Source organism: Oncorhynchus mykiss, chromosome 24, assembly GCF_057628025.1.
Source record: "Oncorhynchus mykiss isolate SJ-2025 chromosome 24, ASM5762802v1, whole genome shotgun sequence".
Classification (NCBI taxonomy): Eukaryota; Metazoa; Chordata; class Actinopteri; order Salmoniformes; family Salmonidae; genus Oncorhynchus; species Oncorhynchus mykiss.
This window is the reverse complement of record NC_143045.1, coordinates 4257559-4282010: the sequence shown is the minus strand read 5'-3', so window position 1 is coordinate 4282010 and position 24452 is coordinate 4257559. Positions and strand designations below refer to the sequence as shown.

General features: G+C 42.5%; 1 protein-coding gene across 3 annotated transcripts in view; it reads left to right on the top strand.

Annotated features, from left to right (window-relative positions):
- Positions 1–20613: 20613 nt before the first annotated feature.
- Positions 20614–24452, top strand: part of LOC110503507 (protein phosphatase 1 regulatory subunit 37) — a 56624-nt gene continuing 52785 nt past the window's right edge. For 2 of the 3 annotated variants that reach the window (XM_021581846.3, XM_021581848.3), the window contains exon 1: positions 20614–23271. In XM_021581846.3, the coding sequence (XP_021437521.3) occupies positions 22557–23271 (715 nt within the window). In that variant the 5' untranslated portion in view covers positions 20614–22556. The remainder of the gene's footprint in view (positions 23272–24452) is intronic. The other variant, XM_021581847.3, reaches the window with a different exon arrangement.

The following is a 24452-nucleotide window of genomic DNA, read 5'->3' as shown; positions in this document are numbered from 1 at the left end:
TCCTCTAGCTGGGAATAGGAACGGGGAAAAATGGGATTGGGACACAATGCCATGGTTTTCAGGCATTGTGTCCCAATCCCAATGTGTGTGTGTGTGTGTGTGTGTGTGTGTGTGTGTGTGTGTGTGTGTGTGTGTGTGTGTGTGTGCGTGTGTGTGTGTGTGTGCGTGTGTGCGTGTGTGTGTGAGTGTTGGAGGGACAGGAGAAGCAGGAGACAAGAGAGAAATCTCTACTCAAGAAGAATGATTGAGGGATATAGACATGGGGTGTGAAAGAGAGACCCAGCAAGTTATGGATAGAGAGAGGAAGAAGGGATAGAGAGAATAAACAGATGGTGGAATAAAAGGCAGGAACGGACGGAGGCTTAGCACAGGTGGGATGGACGGGTGGCTGGATGGATGGATGGATGGATTGCAGTGTTGGAAAGCCTCCCACTCTTTCTTCCCTCTCTTTTTCTTCTAATGACGTGGCAGTGGATCCGAAGCACCTCTCTGTTCCTCATCAGTCCCCACACACAGGTGCTCAGTGACAGATCAAATCCTCATTTGATTTTATATCTCTCAGGGCCCGCCTTGTATTTTCATAATGTTTAAAGAGAAAAGCGTTTAGATTGGGAAACCGGGTGGACATATGGTAGCCATTAGAGTTGGCTTAAAGCTGCAATATATAACTTTTTAGGCGACCCTACCAAATTCACATAGAAATGTGAGTTGTAGACCTGTCATTCTCATTGAAACCAAGTCTAAGAAGCAGTAGATCTGTTCTATCTGCATTTTTCTATGCTTCCCGTTCTCTTACTTTTGTACACCAGCTACAAACAGCTGGAAAATATATTTGACAGCCGTTTAGATTGTACAAGGATTCTCAACACTATATTTGCTTGTTTTGTGACATATTGAAATTAGGCAAACTTTTAGAATTTTAGCAACCAGGAAATGTCAGAGCGATTTCTGCATAGTGCATCTGTAAGACCTGAGGAGAGGAGAGGGCTACCATCAATAACGCCCCTGTACCTACCCCTACGCTAACCTCCCCGACTAGGGCTTCCTCTCTCCAGACTCCCCTAAAACAGAGGAGATCCAGAAATACATTGCACAGGAAAGACCAACTCTGGAGACAGAGCATGCATATAGATATTACATTCCCAGAACGAGACTGGTCCTATTTTCAGGATGGAAGAATACTGAACGAACACACAGAAGTTCTCTAACAAAAGTAGTTCCAGTTCATGATGACATTCAGGACTACTGTACTGCCACAGACAGACAGAGTTTTGGGAAGCAGCAGAGCATCCTCAGCAATAGTAAACCTCTGCCAGAGACAGCAATCTTCATCAAAGCAAAGTGACACAAGACACAAGAGTAGTGAAACACCTATAAAAAATGTCAACCCTGCTGGAAAAAAACGGCATAGACCAGCAGAAATTTCAAGCTAGTCAATGCTGGCCCGTGCTGGTCAAGCTGGTCTGACCAGCATGGTCTAGCTGGTCAAGCTGGTCTTACCAGCGTGGTCTAGCTGGTTTGGCTGGCCGATTAGCTGGTCATGCTGGTATGCTGGTATACTGGTGACCAGTTTATGCTGGCATGCTGGTGACCAGCTTATGCTGGTGAGCAGTTTATACTTGCATGCTGGTGGTCTATCTGGTCAAGATGGTCTGCAAAACCACATCCTTCATATTTCCCAGCATGCTCTATTGCAGTTAGATTTTAGGAATGGTTTGTTTCAATATGTTTTTTTATTTGTTGTGTTTTTGCATGTCCATTGATTGATTATTGACTTTTATGCAACACAAAGATAAATAATACACATTTTTCTAAACTAATCCAATCTGTTGGTTGGACTTGCACCTGTTACTGAAATGGATGTTCCAGTTTAGACGGTTGAGGTAGTCTCATTATTTTTAACCCTGGCCATCATTCTAAATGCAGATTGTGGGGAAATTAAAGTTACAAATGTTGGATATCCCCATTCTGACTGGATTCCAATAGAAATAAACATCACTTTACAAGCCAGCATAATTTGACTTGACGCTGGTTTTGCCGGCGACCATTTATAGCTGGGAAGCTGGTCACCAGTGTCCAAAACACAGAGAAGGCTGGTCACCAGCAAAAAACACTGTGAAGGCTGGTCAGCAGTGTCCAAAACACAGAGAAGGCTGGTCACCAGCAAAAAACACAGCGAAGGCTGGTCAGCAGCAAAAAAACACCGTGAAGGCTGGTCAGCAGCAAAAAACACTGTGAAGGCTGGTCACCAGTGTCCAAAACACAGAGAAGGCTGGTCACCAGCAAAAAACACAGTGAAGGCTGGTCAGCAGAAAAAAACACTGTGAAGGCTGGTCAGCAGCAAAAAACACTGTGAAGGCTGGTCAGCAGCAAAAAAACACCGTGAAGGCTGGTCAGCAGCAAAAAACACTGTGAAGGCTGGTCAGCAGCAAAAAACACTGTGAAGGCTGGTCAGCAGCAAAAAACACAGCGAAGGCTGGTCATCAGCAAAAAACACTGTAAAGGCTGGTCAGCAGCAAAAAACACAGCGAAGGCTGGTCACCAGCAAAAAACACTGTAAAGGCTGGTCAGCAGCAAAAAACACAGAGAAGGCTGGTCACCAGCAAAAAAACACAGCGAAGGCTGGTCAGCAGCAAAAAACACTGTGAAGGCTGGTCACCAGCAAAAACACTGTGAAGGCTTGTCCCCAGTGTCCAAAACAGAGCAAAGGCTAATCACCAGCATATGCTGGTATATGCAGTGCGTTTCACATTCCACCACTATAGTTAATTTTCATTCATGCTCTTTGAGTGCCCGTGTGTTTCTCCAGCTCTGTTGAACATTCCTGTCACACACTGGTTGAGTCAACGTTGCGGAATAGACGCTGAACTGACGTCTGTGCCCAGTGCCCTCTGAAATGGCCAGAGTTGGCCTCTACATCAACGCCTGGAACAGGGTTGCTCCCCATCATACGGCCTGGAACTGGGTGTGTGTAGTGTGAATATTCATGTATTTGTGAGTTTATGTATTTGCGTTCATGTGTGTGAAGATTTGTGTGTTTGTGTGTGCCAACAAGTGTGTATTTTAGTCTGTAGTGTGGTCTGAGTTTCTTATTGACAGTTTACGGTGTGTGTTTGTGTACATAGAGGTCATAGATCAAGTTGCATCCCCTGGTCAGCTTCCGGGTTGGATGCGCTCTGTGTTAAGCAGTGCGGCTTGGTTGGGTTTCGGAGGACGCATGGCTCTAGTTTTTTAGATATATATTAGATTTTTTTTACCCCTTTTTTCTCCCCAATTTCGTGGTATCCAATTGTTAGTAGTTACTGTCTTGTCTCATCGCTACAACTCCTGTACGGGCTCGGGAGAGACAAAGGTCGAGAGCCATGCGTCCTCCGAAACACAACCCAATCCAGCCAAGCCAAGCCAAAATCTAATATATATCTAAAAAACTAGAGCCATGCGTCCTCTGAAACCCAACCAAGCCACACTGCTTCTTAACACAGCGCGCATCCAACCCGGAAGCCAGCCGGTGAGACAAGGATATCCCTACCGGCCAAACCCTCCCTAACCCGGACGACGCTAGGCCAATTGCTGCGACAGAGACCGACTGGACAGAGCCTGGGTTCTAACCCAGAGTCTCTGGTGGCACAGCTAGCGCCTTAGACCACTGAACCACCCGGGAGGCCCTTGGTCAGCTAGTTTTTAAGTACAATTTCTGTAACTCTCTCTGTCTCTGCCTGCCCCTAATTCTCTCTTTTTTTGGTGTCTTGGTACAAAGCGATACAATTCATTTTTCATATCTGGTGTACCCATGTACAATTTCGATCAGGAAAGTCCTGGCCATCAGGTTTCAATGTTCAAATCACAATTTTATTTAAAGTGCATTTATACAAAGTCTCCACACACTTTACAATAAAAAAAAAGTCAAAACAACAGAGAAACGGACATACAGACAGTACATTGACACCAAAAACAAAAAAGTACAGGGGCAATACATGGGGTTAAGACAGTAAAACACGAGGGACATTAGTTGTTTATCATGTTCAATGGGAGGGAGGACAGCTCCACCCAGTGACAGAGGCCATGGTAAACCAATCATTAACAGCCGAGCCCAATTATCCCTTAGGGGACGTGGGAGAAGGGGACAATTGGAAAGGCCCGCAGGACCAGGTGACTTAAGAGACACAGGCTCCACAGTGGGTGGCCATAAAAACTATCCATGGGTATTGTTGTTAGTGACACATCAGCCAAACTGTGGAAGTTGTAATTGGGTCATTACCACCAATTACAGGCAAGTAAGTCCATCTGTTTTGTTGCTGTGGTTACTGCATTATTATCACCATTGTCTGTGAATCTATGAAATGGGTTGTTGAATATTGTCCATGAAGAAAGACATTGCCAACGATACTCAAAAATGTGTAGAGGCTTGGTCATTCTCGGGGAGGGTTATTCCATTTTAGCTATAACGCGGAGGCCCTTGATTCCACCAGCAGCACTTCCTTGCGTGTGTGAAACAGATCAGAGATTGACTCTTGGATTTGGTTTATTTAGAAGATTGATTCCTTCCTCGGGACCCAGGGCCGACCTCCCCCAGTCCTCGCCTGACATCTCCATAAAGCAGAGGAGAGGAAAAAGGCATGAGTCAAAGTAACAGTGCGAACCTCCTAGTCGCCACGTTCCAGGATTTATGACCGGCTAGCGGGGGAGGCCCCCCTGACTGACTCCCATCCATGGAAGAGCTGCACTCAAGCAAATCACGCTCCCGTTCCCTGCACAGCACCTGTCTAGCCACAGCTACACACTTAAAACCGGCAGGTGGCTGTTTGTGACGACAGGTGTTATACCCAGGCGTACTATTGTCATCCTCTCCCATTGACGATGAGTGAATTGACGATGAATTGGACAATTGTATGGTTCAAAGAAAGGATGCACATGAGGTGGCAAACCATCCTTTTCGATGTTGCAAATAATACGTCTGAAAATGTGGACGTTAAATGACAACATTGAACAGTGAACCATCATATTTTTGTATGATCGATCTAATAAGGAAAGGGAAGGATTGTTGTTTTGAATTTGATCAAGTCAGTATGGGAGAGTTGGAAAATGATTGTTATCCATTAATAAGGATAAGGCACCAGATTAAGACAACCCTTGATGGGAATCTATTGAGAATGTTAGGGACTGTATTGCCACCCCTATTTGCTATATCTTTAACCAAAGCCTAGATAAGTGTGTGTCCACAGGCGTGCAAGGACTCTAAAGTAATTCCACTGCCTAAAAATAGTAAAGCACCCTTTGCTGGCTCTAACAGCCGCCAATCAGTTTTCTGCCTGTTTTTAATAAACTGATGTAGAGACCAATTTCAGAGAGAACTACTAACTTTCAGCATGCATACAGAGAAGGGCACTCAACTTGTACTGCACTGACTCGGATGAATGATGATTGGTTAAAATAAATGGATAACAAGATAGTTGGAGCTGTATTGTTAGATTTCAGTGCAGCCTTTTATGTTATTGAAGAATCTCACTAGCTATGGCTTTACATCACCTGCTGTGGCCGATGAGTAAGACGTTTAAGTGTGTTTGTTAACCCTCGCAAGGCTGCCAACCCAGACGGCATCCCAAGCCTCGTCCTCAGAGCTTGTGCAGACTACTTAGCTGGAGTGTTTATAGACATATTCAATCTCTTGCCTATCCCAGTCTGTTGTCCCCACTTGCTTCAAGATGTCCACTGTTGTTTCTGTACCCAAAAATGTGAAGGTAACTGAACTAAATTAACTATATATATTAAAAAAGTTTGAAAAAGTGAGTGGCGCTGAGTGGCGCTGTGGGTGCTGTACTGCAGCGCCAGCTGTGCCACCAGAGACTCTGGGTTCGTGCCCAGGCTCTGTCGTAACCGGGTGGTCTGTGGGGCGAAGCACAATTGGCCTAGCATCGTCCGCGTTGGGGAGGGTTTGGCCGGTAGGGAAATCCTTGTCTCATCGCGCACCAGCGACTCCTGTGGCAGGCCGGGTGCAGAGCGCGCTAACCAAGGTTGCCAGGTGCACGGTGTTTCCTCCGACACAATGGTGCGGCTGGCTTCCAGGTTGGATGGCGCTGTGTTAAGAAGCAATGCGGCTTGGTTGGGTTGTGTTTTTTATTTTTTTTACCTTTATTTAACTAGGCAAGTCAGTTAAGAACAAATTCTTATTTTCAAGGAAGGAAGAGTGGGTTAACTGGAAGAGTGGGTTAACTGGAAGAGGAAGAGTGGGTTAACTGCCTGTTCAGGGGCAGAACGACCTTGTCAGCTCGGGGGTTTGAACTTGCAACCTTCCGGTTACTAGTCCAACGCTCTAACCACTAGGCTACCCTGCCGCCCCGTGTATCGGAGGACGCATTACTTTCAACCTTCGTCTCTCCCGAACCCGTACAGGAGTTGTAGAGATGAGACAAGATAGTAGCTACTAAGCAATTGGATACCATGAAATTGGGGAGAAAAAAAAGTGAATGTATGGGGGAATTTTTTTTATTAAATTAGTGCACTTGGTCCTTTAAATGCTTCTTTATGAGCGGAGCCGAGCAAAATGCCCCCCCAACTGAAGTGGATTTATCAAGTGACATCAATAAGGGATCATAGCTTTTGCATTGATTCACCTGGTCAGTCTATGTCATGGAAAGGGAAAGAGCATATTGTTTTGTACACCCAGTGTAAATAAACAGCACCTGCCTTCGGAAAGTATTCAGACCCCTTGACTTTTTCCACATTTTGTTACGTTACAGCCTTATTCTAAAATCGATTAAATAAAATACAAATACACAGCAATCTACACACAATACCCCATAATGGCAAAACAAAACTTGTTTTTAGAAATTCGGTCTATATAAGGTCCCACAGTTGACAGTGCATGTCAGAGCAAAAATCAAGCCATGAGGTCGAAGGAACTGTCCATAGCGGTCTGAGGCAGGATTGTGTCGAGGCACAGATCTGGGGAAGGGTACCAAACAATTTTTGCAGCATTGAAGGTCCCCAAGAACACAGTGGTCTACATCATTCTTAAATGGAAGAAGTTTGGAACCACCAAGACTCTTCCTAGAGCTGGCCGCTTGGCCAAACTGAGCAATCTGGGGAGAAGGGCCTTGGTCAAGTAGGTGACCAAAAACCCGATGGTCACTCTGACAGAGCTCTAGAGTTCCTCTGTGGAGATAGGAGAACCTTCCAGAAGGACAACTATCTCTGCAGCACTCCACCAATCAGGATTTTATGTATTAGTGGCCAGATGGAAGCCACTCCTCAGTAAAAAGGTACATGACAACCCACTTGGAGTTTGCCAAAAGGGACCTAAAGACTGTGACAAACAAGATAGTCTGGTTGATGAAACAAAGATTTAACTATTTTGGCCTCAATGCCAAGCGTTAAGTCTGGAGGAAACCTGGCACCATCCCTACTGTGAAGCATGGTGGCGGCAGCATCATGCTGTGGGGATGTTTTTTCAGTGGCAGGGACTGGGACACTTGTCAGGATTGAGGGAAAGATGAATGGAGCAAAGTATAGAGAGATCCTTGATGAAAACCTGCTCCATAGCGCTCAGGACCTCAGACTGGGGAGAAGGTCCCACTTCCAACAGGACACCAACCCTAAGCACACAGCAAATCATGTCCAACAGGACACCGACCCAACGCAGGACTGGCTTCTTGACAGTCTCTGAATATCCTTGAGTGACCCAGCCAGAGCCTGGACTTGAACCTGATCGAACATCTCTGGAGAGACCTGAAAATAGCTGTGCAGCAACTCTCCAATCCAACCTGACAAAGCTTGAAAGGATCTGCAGAGAACAATGGGAGAAACTCCCCAAATACATACCCAAGAAGACTCGATGCTGTAATCGCTGCCAAATGTGCTCCAACAAAGTACTGAGTAAAGGGCCTGAATACATATGTAAATGTGATTTCAGTTTTTACATTTTGTACAAATTAGCAAAAATGTCTAAACCTGTTTTGCTTTGTTATTATGGGGTATTGTGTGTGTATATTGATGATTTTTCTTTTGTTAATCAATTTTAGAATAAAGCTGTAATGTAACAAAATGTGGAAAAGAATCAAGGGGTCTGAATACTTCCCGAAGGCACTGTATGTACACTGAGTGTACAAAACATTAGCAACACATGCTCTTTCCATGACACAGGCTGACCTAGGTGAAAACTATGATCCCTTATTGATGTCACTTGTACAATCCACTTCAATCAGTGTAGATGAAAGGGATGTGTGCCATTCAAAAGGTGAATGGTTAAGACAAACTATTGAATGAAGTGCCTTTGAACGGGATATAGTAGTAGATGCCGGGTGCACCAGTTTGTGTCAAGAACTGCAACGCTGCTGGGTTTTTCATGCTCAACCGTTTCCTGTGTGTATCAGGGAATGCTTGTTCTGATATTTCTTATTTTATTTTTATTTTGGGGATTTGTGTGTACTGTTTTGTATTGTTTTATATTACTGCACTGTTGGAGCTAGAAACATAAGCATATCGCTGCACCTGCAATCTACAAAATATGTGTACGCGACCAATAAAATGTCATTTGATTGAGATTTTATCTCACCATATGGTAGGAGAGGTTATTTATCCAATAGAACCCAGAGTGATCGTCAATGGAAGCTTCTCTAGCATAGGATACACTACATGACCAAAAGTATGTGGACACCTGCTCGTCGAACATCTCATTCCAAAATCATGGGCATTAATATGAAGTTGGTCCCTCCTTGGCTGTTATAACAGCCTCCACTCTTCTGTGAAGGCTTTCCACTAGATGTTGGAACATTGCTGCAGGAACTTGCTTCCATTCAGCCACAAGAGCAAAACTGAGGTCGGGTACAGATGTTGTGCGATTAGGCCTGGCTTGCAGTCAGCGTTCCAATTCATCCCAAAGGTGTTCAATGGGGTTTAGGTCAGGGCTCTGTACAGACTGATCTCAACAAACCATTTCTGTATGGACCTCGCTTTGTGCACGGGGGCATTGTCATGCTGAAACAGGAAAGGGCCTTCCCCAAACTGTTGCCACAAAGTTGGAAGTGTCACGATCGTTATGAGAGACGGACCAAGGCGCAGCGTGCGTATAGTTCCACATCTTTATTAAACGTGAAACTTCAACGAAACAAACAACGAAACGTGAAGGTCGTGGTGCACAAAAACACTCACACAAAAAATATTCCACAACCACAGGTGGGAAAAATGGCTACCTAAATATGATCCCCAATTAGAGGCAACAATTACCAGCTGCCTCTAATTAGGAACCATACAAAACACCAACATAGAAATATTGAACTAGAACACCCCCTAGTCATGCCCTAACCTACTACACCACAGAGAACCAAGGGCTCTCTATGGTCAGGGCGTGACAGGAAGCACAGAATTATCTAGAATGTCATTGCGTTAAGATTTCCCTTCACTGGAACTAAGGGGCCGAGCCGAACCATGAAAAACAGCCCCAGTCCATTATTCCTCCTCCACTAAACTTTATTGCTGGCACTATGCATTGGGGCAGGTAGCGTTCTCCTGGCATCCGCCAAACCAAGATTTGTCCGTTGGACGGCCAGATGGTGAAGCTTGATTAATCACTCCAGAGAATGCTTTTCTACTGCTCCAGAGTCCAATGGCAATGAGCTTTACACCACTCCAGCAGACACTTGGCATTGGTCATGGTGATCTTAGGCTTGTGTGCGGCTGCTCGGCCATGGAAACCCATTTCATGAAGCTCCCGATGAACAGTCCTCGTTCTGACGTTGCTTCCAGGGGTAGTTTAGAACTCAATAGTGGGTGTTGCAACCGAGGACGGACAATTTTAAAGCATACAAGCTTCAGCACTCGGCGGTCCCAATCTGTGAGCTTGTGTGGTCTACCACTTTGCGGCTGAGACGTTGTTGCTCCTAGACATTTCTTCTTCACAATAACAGAACTTACAGTTGACCGGGGCAGCTCTAGCAGGGCAGAAATTTGACTGACTTGAATTAGCCAAACCCACTAATTTGAAGGGGAGTCCACATACTTTTGTATGTATAGTGTATGTACTGTGCTGTGTCCCTCAGGGCAGTTGCCTTGGGCCGTTACTCTTCTCTATATTTCCAAATGACTTACAACTGCTCTTACGCAAAACTCGAATGACTATGTATGCGGAAGTTTCCACAGTCTTCATGTCATCTCCCAAATCCAGTTAGTTGACTGAAATTGTAAATAAGGAGTTAGTCAGTATCAGAAAGGGTGAATAATAATAATAAACTGGTCTTGAATACATCTAAAACAAAACATTGTATTTTGTTCAAAACAATCTGTAAGAACGCAACTGGAGTTGTACATGAAGGGTGTGACCATTGAGCAAGTTGAGGAAGCTAAACTCCTAAGTAAACTCCTAGGTAAACTGCTAGCTAAACTCCTAGGTAAACTCCTAGGTAAACTCCTAGGTATAACAATGGATGGTCATGTTTTTTTTTTTTACACAAAAACTAACTGTACTAGTTGGTCAGGCTCTGGTCTTGTCCCATCTTAATTACTGTCCGGTAATATGGTCAAGTACAGCAAAGAAAGACTTAGCAAATCTGCTCAAAACAGAGCAGCACGCCTTGCCCTGGACTGCACATGCAGAACTAAAATCAACAACATTCATGCCTGTCTTTCCTGGTTGAGGGTTGACGAGAGATCAACTGCTTCTCTTCTAGTTTTTATGGTACATATTATTGTGATAAATTCCAGATTGTCTGCATGATCAAATAACATTCAGCTCAGACACCCATGCATACCCCACAAGACATGCCACCAGGGGTCTCTTCACAGTCCCTAAGTCCAAAACGAATTCACGGCAACACACAGTATTTATTATACATCGCCATGATCGCATGGAACTCCCTTCCATCTCCAATTACTCAAGCAAACAGCAAAATTATCTAAATGGATAAAACAACATCTCATGGCACAATAGGGACTGTGAAATGACACACACACAGGCACACTATCACACTCTAACACACAATCTACACGGCACATTATTCATTAGCTGTATTGTTTGTATATCGTTGTATTTTAAAGTTGTGAGACTGTTCTTGTCTATCAGTAAATCAGTGGTTTTGACTCGTCTTGTTTTGTGTTTTTGTGTGAACCTCCGGAAGAATAGCTGCTCCTTTGGCAAAAGCTAACGGGGATCCGAATAAACCAATAATCTTATAGGGTGAATAGGAGTATTAGGTGTTGGAGAGGGTTTGATTTCTGCCATGACCAACTCAGTCATGGCTGAGTCATCCAGAGAGTACTGATTTGGCCTGCTTGGAGGAAAATTCATGACTACTCCAATATGGTTTGCATGAGTAATCTTGTTACCCCTGACCTTCTGAACTTTCCAAATGTGAGTTCCGACACTTTCACTGCTTTTCTCTAGTCTCTCTTCCATCTTCTCTCCTCACTCATCATCACACAGGCCACTGTGACCAGCTAGTGTCACTAATAAATAGGCCAGATCCTGTCACTAATAAATACAGAGAGCCTTCCGCCCTTGTCCTGAGCACGACTCTCACAAGATACAGACAAAACAAATAGCTGGTGCCAACGATGACATCCCACATGATGAAAACCTAGACGGTCACATACGTTGATCCATTTTCGGCAGAATGAAAACAAATTGTGTTGGGATCTCCGCACAGTGTGATGGCTGGCTTCACTTTACACACACTCACTCACCGAACAGGAAGACCAGGCGGATCTGTAGCTAGCAGCCTGTCTATGACAGCTAGTGAGTCCTCCCCTATCTCCCACTTTAGAATCAGATCAAATCTGTCCAAGGACAACCTCTGGGAAGGTCCCAGCTTAATTTGTCTTCCCGTGGTGCAGCCGTTGGCCCAATGCCATGTTTAAAGTGAATCTGAACTTTTACTCAACCCCCCCACCCCTCTCTCTCTCTCCTCCACCTTTTCGCTTTTAGAATTTAGGGAAAGGGAAACGCACAGCGGACACAGTTGGTTTTCCTCAAACTGGGCAACCAGGAGATTGGCAGTGACAAAGCAAGCCATTAATGATTGCTGAGGAAATAGAGTGCTTCCAATTTGATGTTAAAATATTTACTTTTGTCCACCCGTGGGAGGTCTCCGTTTCCCGTCCTGCTCTGTCTCTGCGCGCCAGCTTTCAACTAAATCCTTGTTCGTTGCATTAATCTGGGATCCCAGACACATTAGAGCGGCCTGGTAACTGTTTTCAGTCCTCATTCTTTTGCAGGGGGTCACGCACGACATGTCAGATGGTGTTGATGTATCGGGAGACAAACCCAGGGAACTGTAGGGTAATACACCAGCCTGACCATGTGGGGAGGCCATGATGATATTAACATCGCTCTGGAACTCTGTGTTAGACTCATTCATGTAAATAGACCTATTCCTTCATAATGAGGCATACATCCATCACAAAGACAGGGGGATGTTATGTTCAATCCTCTTTATCCTGCGTAGTAACAGACAAACAGGCAATATTTCTCTGCACCTCTCCATTACAGTTGCCTATGTTGTGTTTAGCGCTTCACAATGGTAATGGTCCAGATTATGTTAATCAATATGTCAAGGGGGGCGCTTGGGAAAATGCATTCCATTATTAATAACTCATCGATGTAGTCCCCTGTTTTTCACTTATAAATCGATCGAAATGGCTCGCATTGAGCGATAGCCCTGGTTCCCACGGACACAGTAGTATATTTTTTTGAGCCTGTGTGACATAAGATGTGCAATCTGAAACCACTTGAAGCTGGGATGTTCCTCCTACCGTTTCATTCACTCTTCCGACTATCCATCAACTTCTGGCTGAGCCTACCTCAAAGGCACTAACAAAGCACATGCCTGCAACCCTTACATCGTCGCACAGGAGATGAGAATGGTTTCATCACTGTAGCACAGTCAGAGATCGATTTACAGCCATTAATCAAAAATAATTCATTGATTTGAAACAAAAAACACTTTCTGTTTATCATAGATGGACTAATATGAGATGAAAGGCGAGTTCCTAGCGAGTTCAGGAAGCCAAGCTAGAGCTCTGTGAGACGCTCACAGCGATGGGGGCAGACGCTTTGATCAAGAGAGACCTTAACAAAATATGCACATTTTCTCTAACACTAAACATACAAATACTGTATGCATTTTACAATTATAAGAAAGGTGAAATCTTATAGTTAAGTCGTTTTCTAATTTGATTATACTATATTTAAAAAGCATACAAGTCATTTCAAACATTATTCAAATAGTTATGTTGAATAGGAAGTATACAATTTCATATTTGTATCATATTTGTACTGTTTACTTGTGCTTATGTCCTCAAAAGTGAGTACACCTCAGCCATTTACATACATTTTTACCAGAAAGATGAGATTTTAACCTGTATGAGTGTTCAGCATTAGTGTTTATTGTTTATGGCCCTCATGATAAATAATTACTTCTGGGGATCACATAGATTACATTTTGATTTACATTGAACTGGTTTTAATCAAACAAAGAAAGCGGCATGTGATTTGTGATTACACAGGACATGAGAAGGGTAAATAAAGCCATGAGTCGTATGTGTTTATAGTGTCCGAACGTATTGAATTAGGCTACATAAATCCACTTTCACCATCAATAAATGTTTCTTTCTTTTCTTTAAATAAAACCACCCTGGGACTTACTGCCCTCTAGTGTTATGATTGGTTATCAGACAATCATTCTGCTGTCAGGTTGGTCGAAATCCCGCTACTGGTATAATGTATTGTATTTCAGGATTAATGAGAAAAGTTCTCACAAAATGCAGGAAATGTTTCACATACAGTTGTTTGTGTACCTTGATACTGCGTCAATATCTTAAGATGAAGAATATGCACACCTGCCAATCAGGGTTGGGTAAGCTACTTTCTACTACAAATGTCATCCATTAGTTACTACTTACCTGTCCAAAATTGTAATCAGTAAAGTCACTTTAGGATTACCCAAACTCAGTAACATAATCTGATTGCTTTCTGTTACTGTTACTTTTCCCTTAAGAGGCATTAGAAGACGACAAAAAGGATCCATCAAATGCATTTGGTGTGTCATCATAGTGCAGTTGTGGGTCAGACTCACTCAGGTGGAACAAACTTAAACTTGAGTCTTTTTTTCAATGAATGTCATTGAGAAAACAGAAAGGTGTCATAATGTAGTTGTTCTGCTTTATGAAGGACCCTACACTTCCCACTGGGCACACCACGTCATTTCAATGTGGATAACTGGGTACTCTTTGGTTGAGACGTTGATCAATAACATTTATACCTATATTCACCCCACTCAAAAAAAGAGCTCAAAGTTAGTGCAATTTCCAACGTGTTATCACTATGCTTTCAACCATTTAAAAGCACAACAACGTTCAAATGGGAATACACATGTCAGATATTTTCTTTATTTATACAACAGATGTGTTATCACTGTGCTTCAGCTAGCAGAACCAAATGACCTGGATTGCAGTAAAAAATATTACATTAAAAAGACATGGTGCAAAGTGATCAATGCCAAGATCTCCAAAAACCTGCAACGACCTATGCAACGACCTGTGCAACGACCTATGCATGCCATGCTATCTTGAACTTGCACGCTTTCTATGATTACATAAGAAAATGTTTTTTTAGTTACAGTAACCTCAAAATGTGGCATGGACGTGTTACTCATTTTAAGGTTTAAAGTTACATTATTTGTTTAAAAAGGTACAAATTCAACATATTTATGCAAGGTTTGTCTATGGTGAAATGTGGTTACCATGTTTGTACTGCTATGTACATATTCTTTATCCCTTTACACGTGTGTGTATAAGGTAGTAGTTGTGGAATTGTTAGGTTAGATTACTCGTTGGTTATTACTAAATTGTCGGAACTAGAAGCACAAGCATTTTGCTACACTCACATTAACATCTGCTAACCATGTGTATGTGACAAATACAATTTGATTTGATTTGATGTTTGCAAACCAACGTATTTTCCACGTAGACTCCACATTCACAATACATTGACAAATTACATTAAAACAACATTGATTCAAACAGATTGTGCCCAGTGGGCTAAGAGGTCTTCACGGGTCCACCTTTGCCCGAATACCCGAGACCTGACCCGTAGTAGTGGCGCGTCGGTAAAATCACTGGAGAAAAAAAAGCCATATTACAACCTATGTGTTTTGATAATTGAGTTTGCTCTATAACCTGTTAGTTCACCTGCTGTACCTTGACACCACGCTAAATAGACCTAAGGCGGAGACAATAAGTAGACAGTGGCAGAATCAATTCAAACACACTTTTGTTTCATCACAAAACCTGAGAGCAACCTCTGTCATCTGTCAAGTCCACAAAGCATATTGCATGCAACAAACAGTTACATGACCTACAGCATGGTCAAGGAAGTTCCTGTTTCTGACATTTTCGGACCACTAAATAACTATTGATTTACAACAACGGAGAATTACCGCAAGTCACAAAGAAAACAGGAGCTGCCTCCACTATTCCAGCACCATTTCAACATCATCAAATCGCCTATGCTTAGTCTAATACAGTGACAAGTAAAAGATGCCAAAATCTATTTAGTCCAATCAACGTAAGCAAAATATGATACGGCTGTCTATGGTTATGATTTTGTGTGTGTGTGTGTGTATGCGTGCGTTCATGCATATAGAAACAACATGTTGACGCACCCTACTTGTAGAGAAACGATAAAGCTATCCTCTTTCACGAAACGGTCTATGACTCTCATATAGTACACGCTTTTATGTTTTGATGTCCTAGGTTACGCTAGCCTATTTTCCTTTCATGGACAATGTTAACTAGTTATAATTAGTCTTCTACGTATTGAACTTCCATCCTCTCAGGCCAGGGGCACAATGTCTGAATTTATGGTTGAATCAGAATTGCCGTTATAATCAATGGCCAGTACGGAGAATTAAGTAAAATCACAAGTCCAATTCCCTATCTCCATAAATGATAAATGGCTAGCTAGCTAGCCAACGGAGGACAACACAACAAGATGCACCAATTCAGATTGTTTCTGTCAATGGCGTATGCCCTCGATGTGATTGGAGTGAATAAAAATCCAAACTGGTTTCCCTTGATACTTTTTTTGTGCGCCAGGGCCATTCACAGTTGAGCTCACTCAGTTTAGTTCAATGCCAATTGGCCATTATTTTATACTCTTTTTTTATCAAGGGAGATCATATGCTGGCTTATCTTGCATTAAATGCTACAGGCGGCAAAAATGTCATAGTCATATGGCCTTAACATACAGAGGGGCACTGTTTCACTCACTCAGATGCTTTCTCCGCTGAGAGACATTCAACCTCGTGAGGGTTTTTGTCACGCTCTGACCTTAGATATCTCTGTTTTCTATATATTTTGGTTAGGTCAGGGTGTGACTAGGGTGGGTACTCTAGTTTTTTGTATGTCGAGGGTTTTTTGTATGTCTAGGGGTTTTTGTAGGTCTAGGGATTTTTGTATGTCTATGTTGGCCTGATATAGTTCCCAATCAGAGACAGATGTTTATCGTTGTCTCTGATTGGGGATCATATTTAGGTAGCCCTTCTTTTCCACTTTCTGGTGTGGGATCTTGACTATGTGTAGTTGCCTGTCAGCACTATTTTGTATAGCTTCACGTTTCGTTTGTTCTTTATTGTTTTGTTTCGTGAGTTTCAGTTTATTAAAATATGTGGAACTCTACGCACGCTGCGCCTTGGTCTCATTCATAAGACGAAGGTGACAGTTTTTCTCTATTTTTACTATTTTCTACATTGTAGAATAATAGTGAAGACATCAAAACTAAAAAATAACACATGGAATCATGTTGTAACCAAAAAAGTGTTAAACAAATCAAAATATGTTTATATTTGAGATTCTTCAAAGTAGCCACCCTTTGCCATGATGACAGCTTTGCACACTCTTGGCATTCTCTCAACCAGCTTCACAGGGTAGTCACCTGGAATGCATTTCAATTAACAGGTGTGCCTTGTTAAAAGTTCATTTGTGGAATTTCATTCCTTAATGCGTTTGAGCCAATCAGTTGTGTTTTGACAAGGTAAGGTGGTATACAGAAGATAGCCCTATTTAGCAAAATATCAATTACATATTATGGCAAGAACAGCTCAAAAAAGCAAAGACAAATGACAGTCCATCATTACTTTAAGACATGAAGGTCAGTCAATCCGGAACATTAAGAATTTTGAAAGTTTCTTCAAGTGCAATCGCAAAAACCATCAAGCACCATGATGAAACTGGCTCATGAGGACCGCCACAGGAAAGGAAGGAGTTAAAGGAGTTACCTCTGCCGTAGAGGATACGTTCATTAGAGTTAACTGCACCTAAAATTTCAGCCCAAACACATGCATCACAGAATTCAGGTAACAATCTCAACATTCACTGTTCAGAGGAGACTGTGTGAATCAGAAACATGAGCAATGGACATTAGACTGGTGGAAATCTGTCCTTTGGTCTGATGATGCCAAATGTGAGATTTCTGGTTCCATCCACGGTGTCTTTATGAGACGCAGAGTAGGTGAACGGATGATCTCCGCATGTGTGGTTCCCACCGTGAAGCATGGAAGAGGTGTGATGGTGTGGGGGTGCTTTGCTGGTGACACTGTCAGTGATTTATTTAAAATTCAAGGCACACTTAACCAGCATGGCTACCATTGCATTCTGCAGCGATATGCCACCCCATCTGGTTTGCGCTTAGTGGGACTATCATTTGTTTTTCAACAAGACAATGACCCATATCAAACCTCCAGGCTGTGTAAGGGCTATTTGACCAAGGAGAGTCATGAAGTGCTACATCAGATGACCTGGCCTCCACAATCACCCAACCTCAACCCAATTGAGATGGTTTGTGATGAGTTGGACCGCAGAGTCAAGGAAAAGCAGGCAACAAGTGCTCAGCATATGTGGGAACTCCTTCAAGACTGTTGGAAAAGCATTCCAGGTAAAGCAGGTTGAGAGAATTCCAAGAGTGTGCAAAGCTGTCATCAAGGCAAAGGGAGCCTACTTTGAAGAATCTCAAATATATTTGGATTTGTTTAACACTTTTTTGGTTACTACATGATTCCATATGTTTTATTTCATAGTTGGTGTCTTCACTATTCTTCTACAATGTAGAAAATAATAAAAATAAAGAAAAACCCTTGAATGAGAAGGTGTCTAAACTTTTGAGGTACTGTATTTCCTGCATCCTATATAACTACTGTCCATACACAGCATCATATACATTGTCTTATGAGTATTCTTACCCCTCGACTTATTCCACATTTTGTTGTATTACTGCCTGAATTCAAAATGTATTAATTTGTATTTTTTTCTTACCCATCTAGACACAATACCACCATGGGGCACTCAGTTCACAACGCTGATATTAGCAAACCGCTTGGCCACACATTGTCTGCGGTTGTGAGGCCGGCTAGAAGTACTGGCAAATTCTCTAAAACGATAATCTAGGCGGCTTACGGTAGAGAAATTAACATTCTCTGGCAACAGCTCTGGTGGACATTCCTGCAGTCAGCATGCTAATTGCACATTCCCTCAAAACTTGAGACATCTGTGGCATTGTGTTGTGTGACAAAACTGACATTTTAGAGTGGCCTATTATTGTCCCCAGCACAAGGTGCACCTGTGTAATGATCGTGCTGTTTAATCAACTTCTTGATATGCCACACCTGTCAGGTGGATGGATTATTTTATCAAATGAGAAATGCTCACTAACAGCGATGTAATCAAATTTGTGCACAGAATTTGAGAGAAATAAGCTTTTTGTGCATATTAAACATTTCCGTGATATTTTATTTCAGCTCATGAAATATGGGATCAACACTTTACAAGTTGTGTTTATATTTTTGTTCGGTGTATATTTATATTCTCGGACTCTGACATTGCTCGTTCTGATATTTCTTAATTTTTGCTTTTGGGATTTGTGTGTATTGTTTTGTATTATTATGTATTACTGCACTGTTGGAGCTATTACTGCACTGTTGGAGTTAGAAACATAAGCATTGTGACACCTTGTGACCAAAAGTATGTGGACATCTGCTCGTCGAACATCTCATTACAAAATCATGGGCATAATTATGGGGTTTGTACCCCCTTTACTGTAATAACAGCCTCCACTCTTCTGTGAAGGCATTCAACTAGATGTTGGAACATTGCTTCAGGAACTTGCTTCCATTCAGCCACAAGAGAATTAGTGAGGTTGGGCACTGTTCGGCAATTAGGCCTGGCTCGCAGTCGGCATTCAAATTCATCCCAAAGGTGTTTGATGGGGTTGAGGCCAGGGCTCTGTGCATGCCAGTCAAGTTCTTCCACACCGATCCTGACAAAACATTTCTGCATGGACCTCGCTTTGTGCACGGGGGCATTGTCATGCTGAAAGAGGAAAGGGCCTTCCCCAAACTGTTGCCACAACGTTGGAGACACAGAATCGTCTAGAATGTAATTGTACGCTGTAGCATTAAGATTTCCCTTCACGGGTATTAAGGGGCCTAGCCCGAACCATGAAAAACAGCCCAGACCATTATTCCTCTTCCGCCACACTTTACAGTTGGCACTATGCATTGGGGGCAGGTAGCGTTCTCTTAGCCTCCGCCAAACCAAGACTCGTCCGTCAGACTGACAGATGCTGTTTCTACTGCTCCAGAGTTCAATGGCGGCGAGCTTTACACCACTCCAGCCAACGCTTGGCATTGTGCATGTTGATCTTAGGCTTGTGTGCTGCTGCTCGGCCATGGAAACCCATTTCATGAAGCTCCTAACAAACAGGTATTGTGCTGACGTTGCTTCCAGAGGCAGTTTGGAACGTGTTAGTGAGTGTTGCAACTGACAGCTGATTTTTACGTGCTACCTGCTTCAGCACACTGCTGTTCTGTTCTGTGAGCTTGTGTGGTCTACCACTTCGCGGCTGAACCGTTGTTGCTCCATTGTTGATACACAGCTCCATTCTTGATACACTGTTGAGCGTGAAAAACCCAGGAGTGTTGCAGTTCTTGACACAAACCACTGTGCCTGGCACCTACTACCATACCCCCTTCAAAGGCACTTACATGTTTTGTCATGCCCATTCACAGACTGAATGGTACACATACACAATCCATGTCTCAATTGTCTCAAGGCTTAAAATCCTTCTTTAACCCATCTCCTCCCCTTCCCTTGCAGGTGTCCTTAATGTTTTGTATACTCAGTGTATATTTTTAGTAAACACTACAGACATGAAAAAGAATGTTTGATTCAGTATTCTGATTAAGTGCATAAAGAACTGATCACACAAAGAACACCTGGAAGGCGATTTGGCATTAGTTGTATTTTTTTCCAAGTCTGTCATTTCATTCTGTTCACATAATACTGTCATAAGGACACTGTAAGTGTGACCCAACAATCTAATCAATTAATTATTGTCCCAGAGAATTAGGAATTAGACTAGTAATTTAATAGGATATCTATGGACTGTCCTTCCTTAGGGGGAGATCAACAATTGACCCATTGTTCAGCCCATCCCAGTGTTCTATTGATTCAATCACTGGTAGGTCTATTCAGAGTTCACCAACACTGCCATCTGAGTCTGTATGCAATGAGATTAATTGGGATTCGTAGGCGATGGAACTGTAAACAAAATTGTTTCTCAAATCAAATCAGTTCAAGTATCACTGTGTTGTCACCCTTGGTGATGCATGATGCAAAGATTAGGATATTTTCAAAGTTAGTTATCGTAATTACAGTATTGTCGTCATCATTCTGTACAGTTGTGTGGTGGTCACTATTGCCACAAAGTCATAAACCCTGCCTATTTCTACAATTGCTCTATTCTTTTCTACGATATAGACCATTTTAACTTTGTGGCTGTGTTATCTAGTGGAAACCCAGTTGTGTCCACATGTTACAATTCGATAAGTTTGACTACAAGGGCCAAGGGGCGAGAATTTGCGAATGTGCATCACACTTTCTTGTCAGACATAGCACATATTTGTAACACCTATTGCGACAATAATTATTTTTGTTTCAACTGACTGTATGTTTTAGGTGAAAGCGCTTACACCAAATGATCACTTAGCATCGTAATCATTCTCAGCAACATTATAAAACGCTGCAAATAGAAATAGATGATATGAATTAGAAGTGTTCTACGTCAAACATATTAGCATACCTACGACCGTTCGATGTTGGCAGCGTATTGCATTTCTATTGGCGCTTGTTGCTACGTTGCGTCCACTGAACATGCCCCTGGGCGTCACTAGTTGCCACAAAGCAATAAACCACGCCCATTTCTACAATTTCTCTTCTTCAAGTCTGATTGGCATGCTTTATACCTAACCATATTAAATTAAGACCAATATTTACTTTGTGGCTGTGGTAACTAGTGAACCTCCCCATGCCCACGGATTTGCGATGACGTAGAGACAACAAACAGTTGTTCGACTTGAGTAAGCTAATGCTAGTTAGCACACGGACGAGGAGATAAAACAGCATATTTGCATTCAAGCACTTCTCGGGAGAACGTCAATAAGCGGCACGTCTTTGTTTTACAGTAACAATCGAAAAAGAGAGTATTGCTCTACAGTTAAGTCATTTTGGGCACGAACTAAAACATGCTCCGGACTATGACGCTTGTTTTTTCCTTGCCTATTCGGGGATTGCGATGCGAGGTGCTCCGGTGAGACCGCGAGCGACATTAGGAAATCATTTTTAATTTTGTTTTTTTTAATAGAATGATAAACTCGAAAACAAAGCATTTGGGTCTACCGAAAGGTGCATGAAACTAAACTGTTCTAGATGTCATTGTTGGGTAACTACTTTAGCTAGGTAGCTAGTTTGCTTAATGCACAATGCATAGTATTTTGCTAACGTAATGGAGGCACCGTGAGCGAATTGTACAGTTTTAGCTAGTTAGCCAGGTAACGTTAGCTGGTCACCCAATATATAGTTAGAACGTTAGCTAGCTTCCACATCCACTTTTAGAGCGCGCTGACGAACAAAATACAGAATACTTTAACTAAAAACGGCTATCTATGCACTTCATTATCTATCGTGGTTACCTAGCATTAAATTAGCTAGCTAAAGAAGTATAAACTAGATTGAGACTAGCTACTGTCGAAGGATAATATGTTATTTCTCGGTTAGGATTTGTTTGTCACAGTCGTTTGACACACGGTGTGTTGCCTTTAGATCTTGATAATTTGACAACTATTTACAGTTGCTGGACATGGGATATGGTCGATTTATCAAAGGTTTTCTGAATTACAATTTCAGGCTATAAATATTCCGAACTGCAGGAACGCATCACGTATCAAACCAGTCAAGAAATTATATCTTGAAATAGTTGTGCATGTGAGCACAAATAGCTGTTTTGTCAACCAATTACTTTTAACACTCAGAATGCACTTCATATTGTCGTTGTTGTCAAAACAAAGTTGTAAACATTTTCGATGAAAGTACTTATTTTACAAATTGTTAGCTATTTTAGGAACGAAGACCAGCATTCAAAGGCTAGACTGAAATCAACCTTGTGTCAAGTGCAGAGTTCTCGAATCCCGTCAAATTGCTAGATCAATTGCCAACACTACCTTCCTGGAAATGAAAATATGAATATCGAGGAGCAAGCTCTAGATTTGTGCAATGTCAAAATGAAGAGTAATGTCGATGACAATACTACCAATAACTCGGAAGAGATCATACCCCGGATTTCGGAACTGATGGATGGAGACTTGTGCAAACAAGGCATTGGCACCGAGGTCGCTGACACGTCCTCTCTAGCCAGGCTCACTGACAACCCGCGGGGGGAGGACAACCACTGGTCAAAAGAGACACTGGAAATCGACGAAGTGAACGGGAATAAGAACAACAGCGTCCCAAATACCCCTGCAATTGTCAGTTCTGACTTTGCCATTTCTAATGACGACCAAGAGGAGAGTATCAAGGATACAACACCATCGGCCCTCATGTTTGCTATTGAGGAAGGGGATGATGGTGGGGATATGGACATTAGTGTGGATTTGAGCCTGGATGAAAGTGGCATGTTGGAGTCAGAACCTACGGACCAGGGACCATCCCTAGCAGAGGAGACATTCTCAAGCGGTACCAATCCAGATTCATCTACCCCAGATGTTGTCACGGACAAGGAACCTGATAAACCCTCAGAACAGGAGGACTCGCCACCTGTCATTGCCACAGGAGAGGCCCTCTCTCCAGCCCTGGATGAGGGGGATGATAAACACAAAAATGGCAAGAGGGTGACTTTTCCTTCAGATGAGGATATTGTCTCTGGAGCAGTGGAGCCCAAGGACCCTTGGAGACATGGTAATTTCTCACTCAATTTTCTAAGCAATATTTGCTGATGTGACCCTTTCATATATTTTTAGGCCTTGTTTATATGGTGTCCTTAGCCTTGCTGGGGATGCCACACAGTGTAGACTGGCGCTCTACACTGACTGGCAGAGGGACACTGTCACGGAGTACCTTTCTGTTGTCCCGGCCCTAATAGAGGGTTGTTGCACTCACCAGATTTGCGCTTTTACTGTTGGATTGTAGGGTAGTTGCAAATTTTACTTATTGATGAAACCACTTGTAATGTTAGAAACAAACAGCATTATGTTGTTACCTAGAGTCCAGAACATTTTTTTTTGCAAGCTATAGCACCCACAATTTGACAAAGTAGGCTTTTATAGGGCCATAGAGTTTAGTCTAATCTTTTTTGCCATGAAATATCTGGTCTCGTAGTATCGCTATATTGATAGTGAATCCTATTGGATTGTTTCATTCGTTCTTGCTTCTCTGCCTTCCATGGTGACCATTGGGCCCATGTGATCACACCATTATACATTTCATATCGATTTCATCCCAAGGCAATACCTAGGCCCTATATAAATTTGTCAGACCCCCTTGTAAAAATGAAGAATTGAATCATCAGAATACAAGGTGGGGACCAAAGCTAGTTCAACACCCAGGTCATTTTTTGTTGTCACTGATGTCGTCAGGACTAAAAAGCCCACTAGTTGGCGTCATCCCTTTTTTCTTTCTTATACCATTGATAATGGTTCCACATGAGTTATTTAATTTTGAGCTGGTGGAGAAAGTTCCCTTAGGCGTCTTAGTCGTCAACCAGACCAGGCACTCCTGAAAGGTATGCCGTTTTAGTAGTGGGCAGTGTTTATTTCGTGAAAACATCTCAGTATTAGCCTATGTTTTTGTATGTGGCTTATAGTGATATTCCTTACATCTGCTATGGGGGTAGAGGTGTATTCATTCTGAATGGACAATTTGTTTTTCAGTTTTGTTTCCGTTTTGCATACAGAACAAATCATGTAGGACTCCAAGTCAAGTATTTGTATGCCTGTGTGTTTATTCTGTCAAAGATTCTGCAGTTTCTCTTTATTGAACATTCCCTGTAGGCACCCCAAGCACTTGCAGACTAGGTTTATTTAACGTAGGAGGGTCGGGTGGGGATGTTTCAGGTATTGCAAAAAATCAGCAAGGTTGAC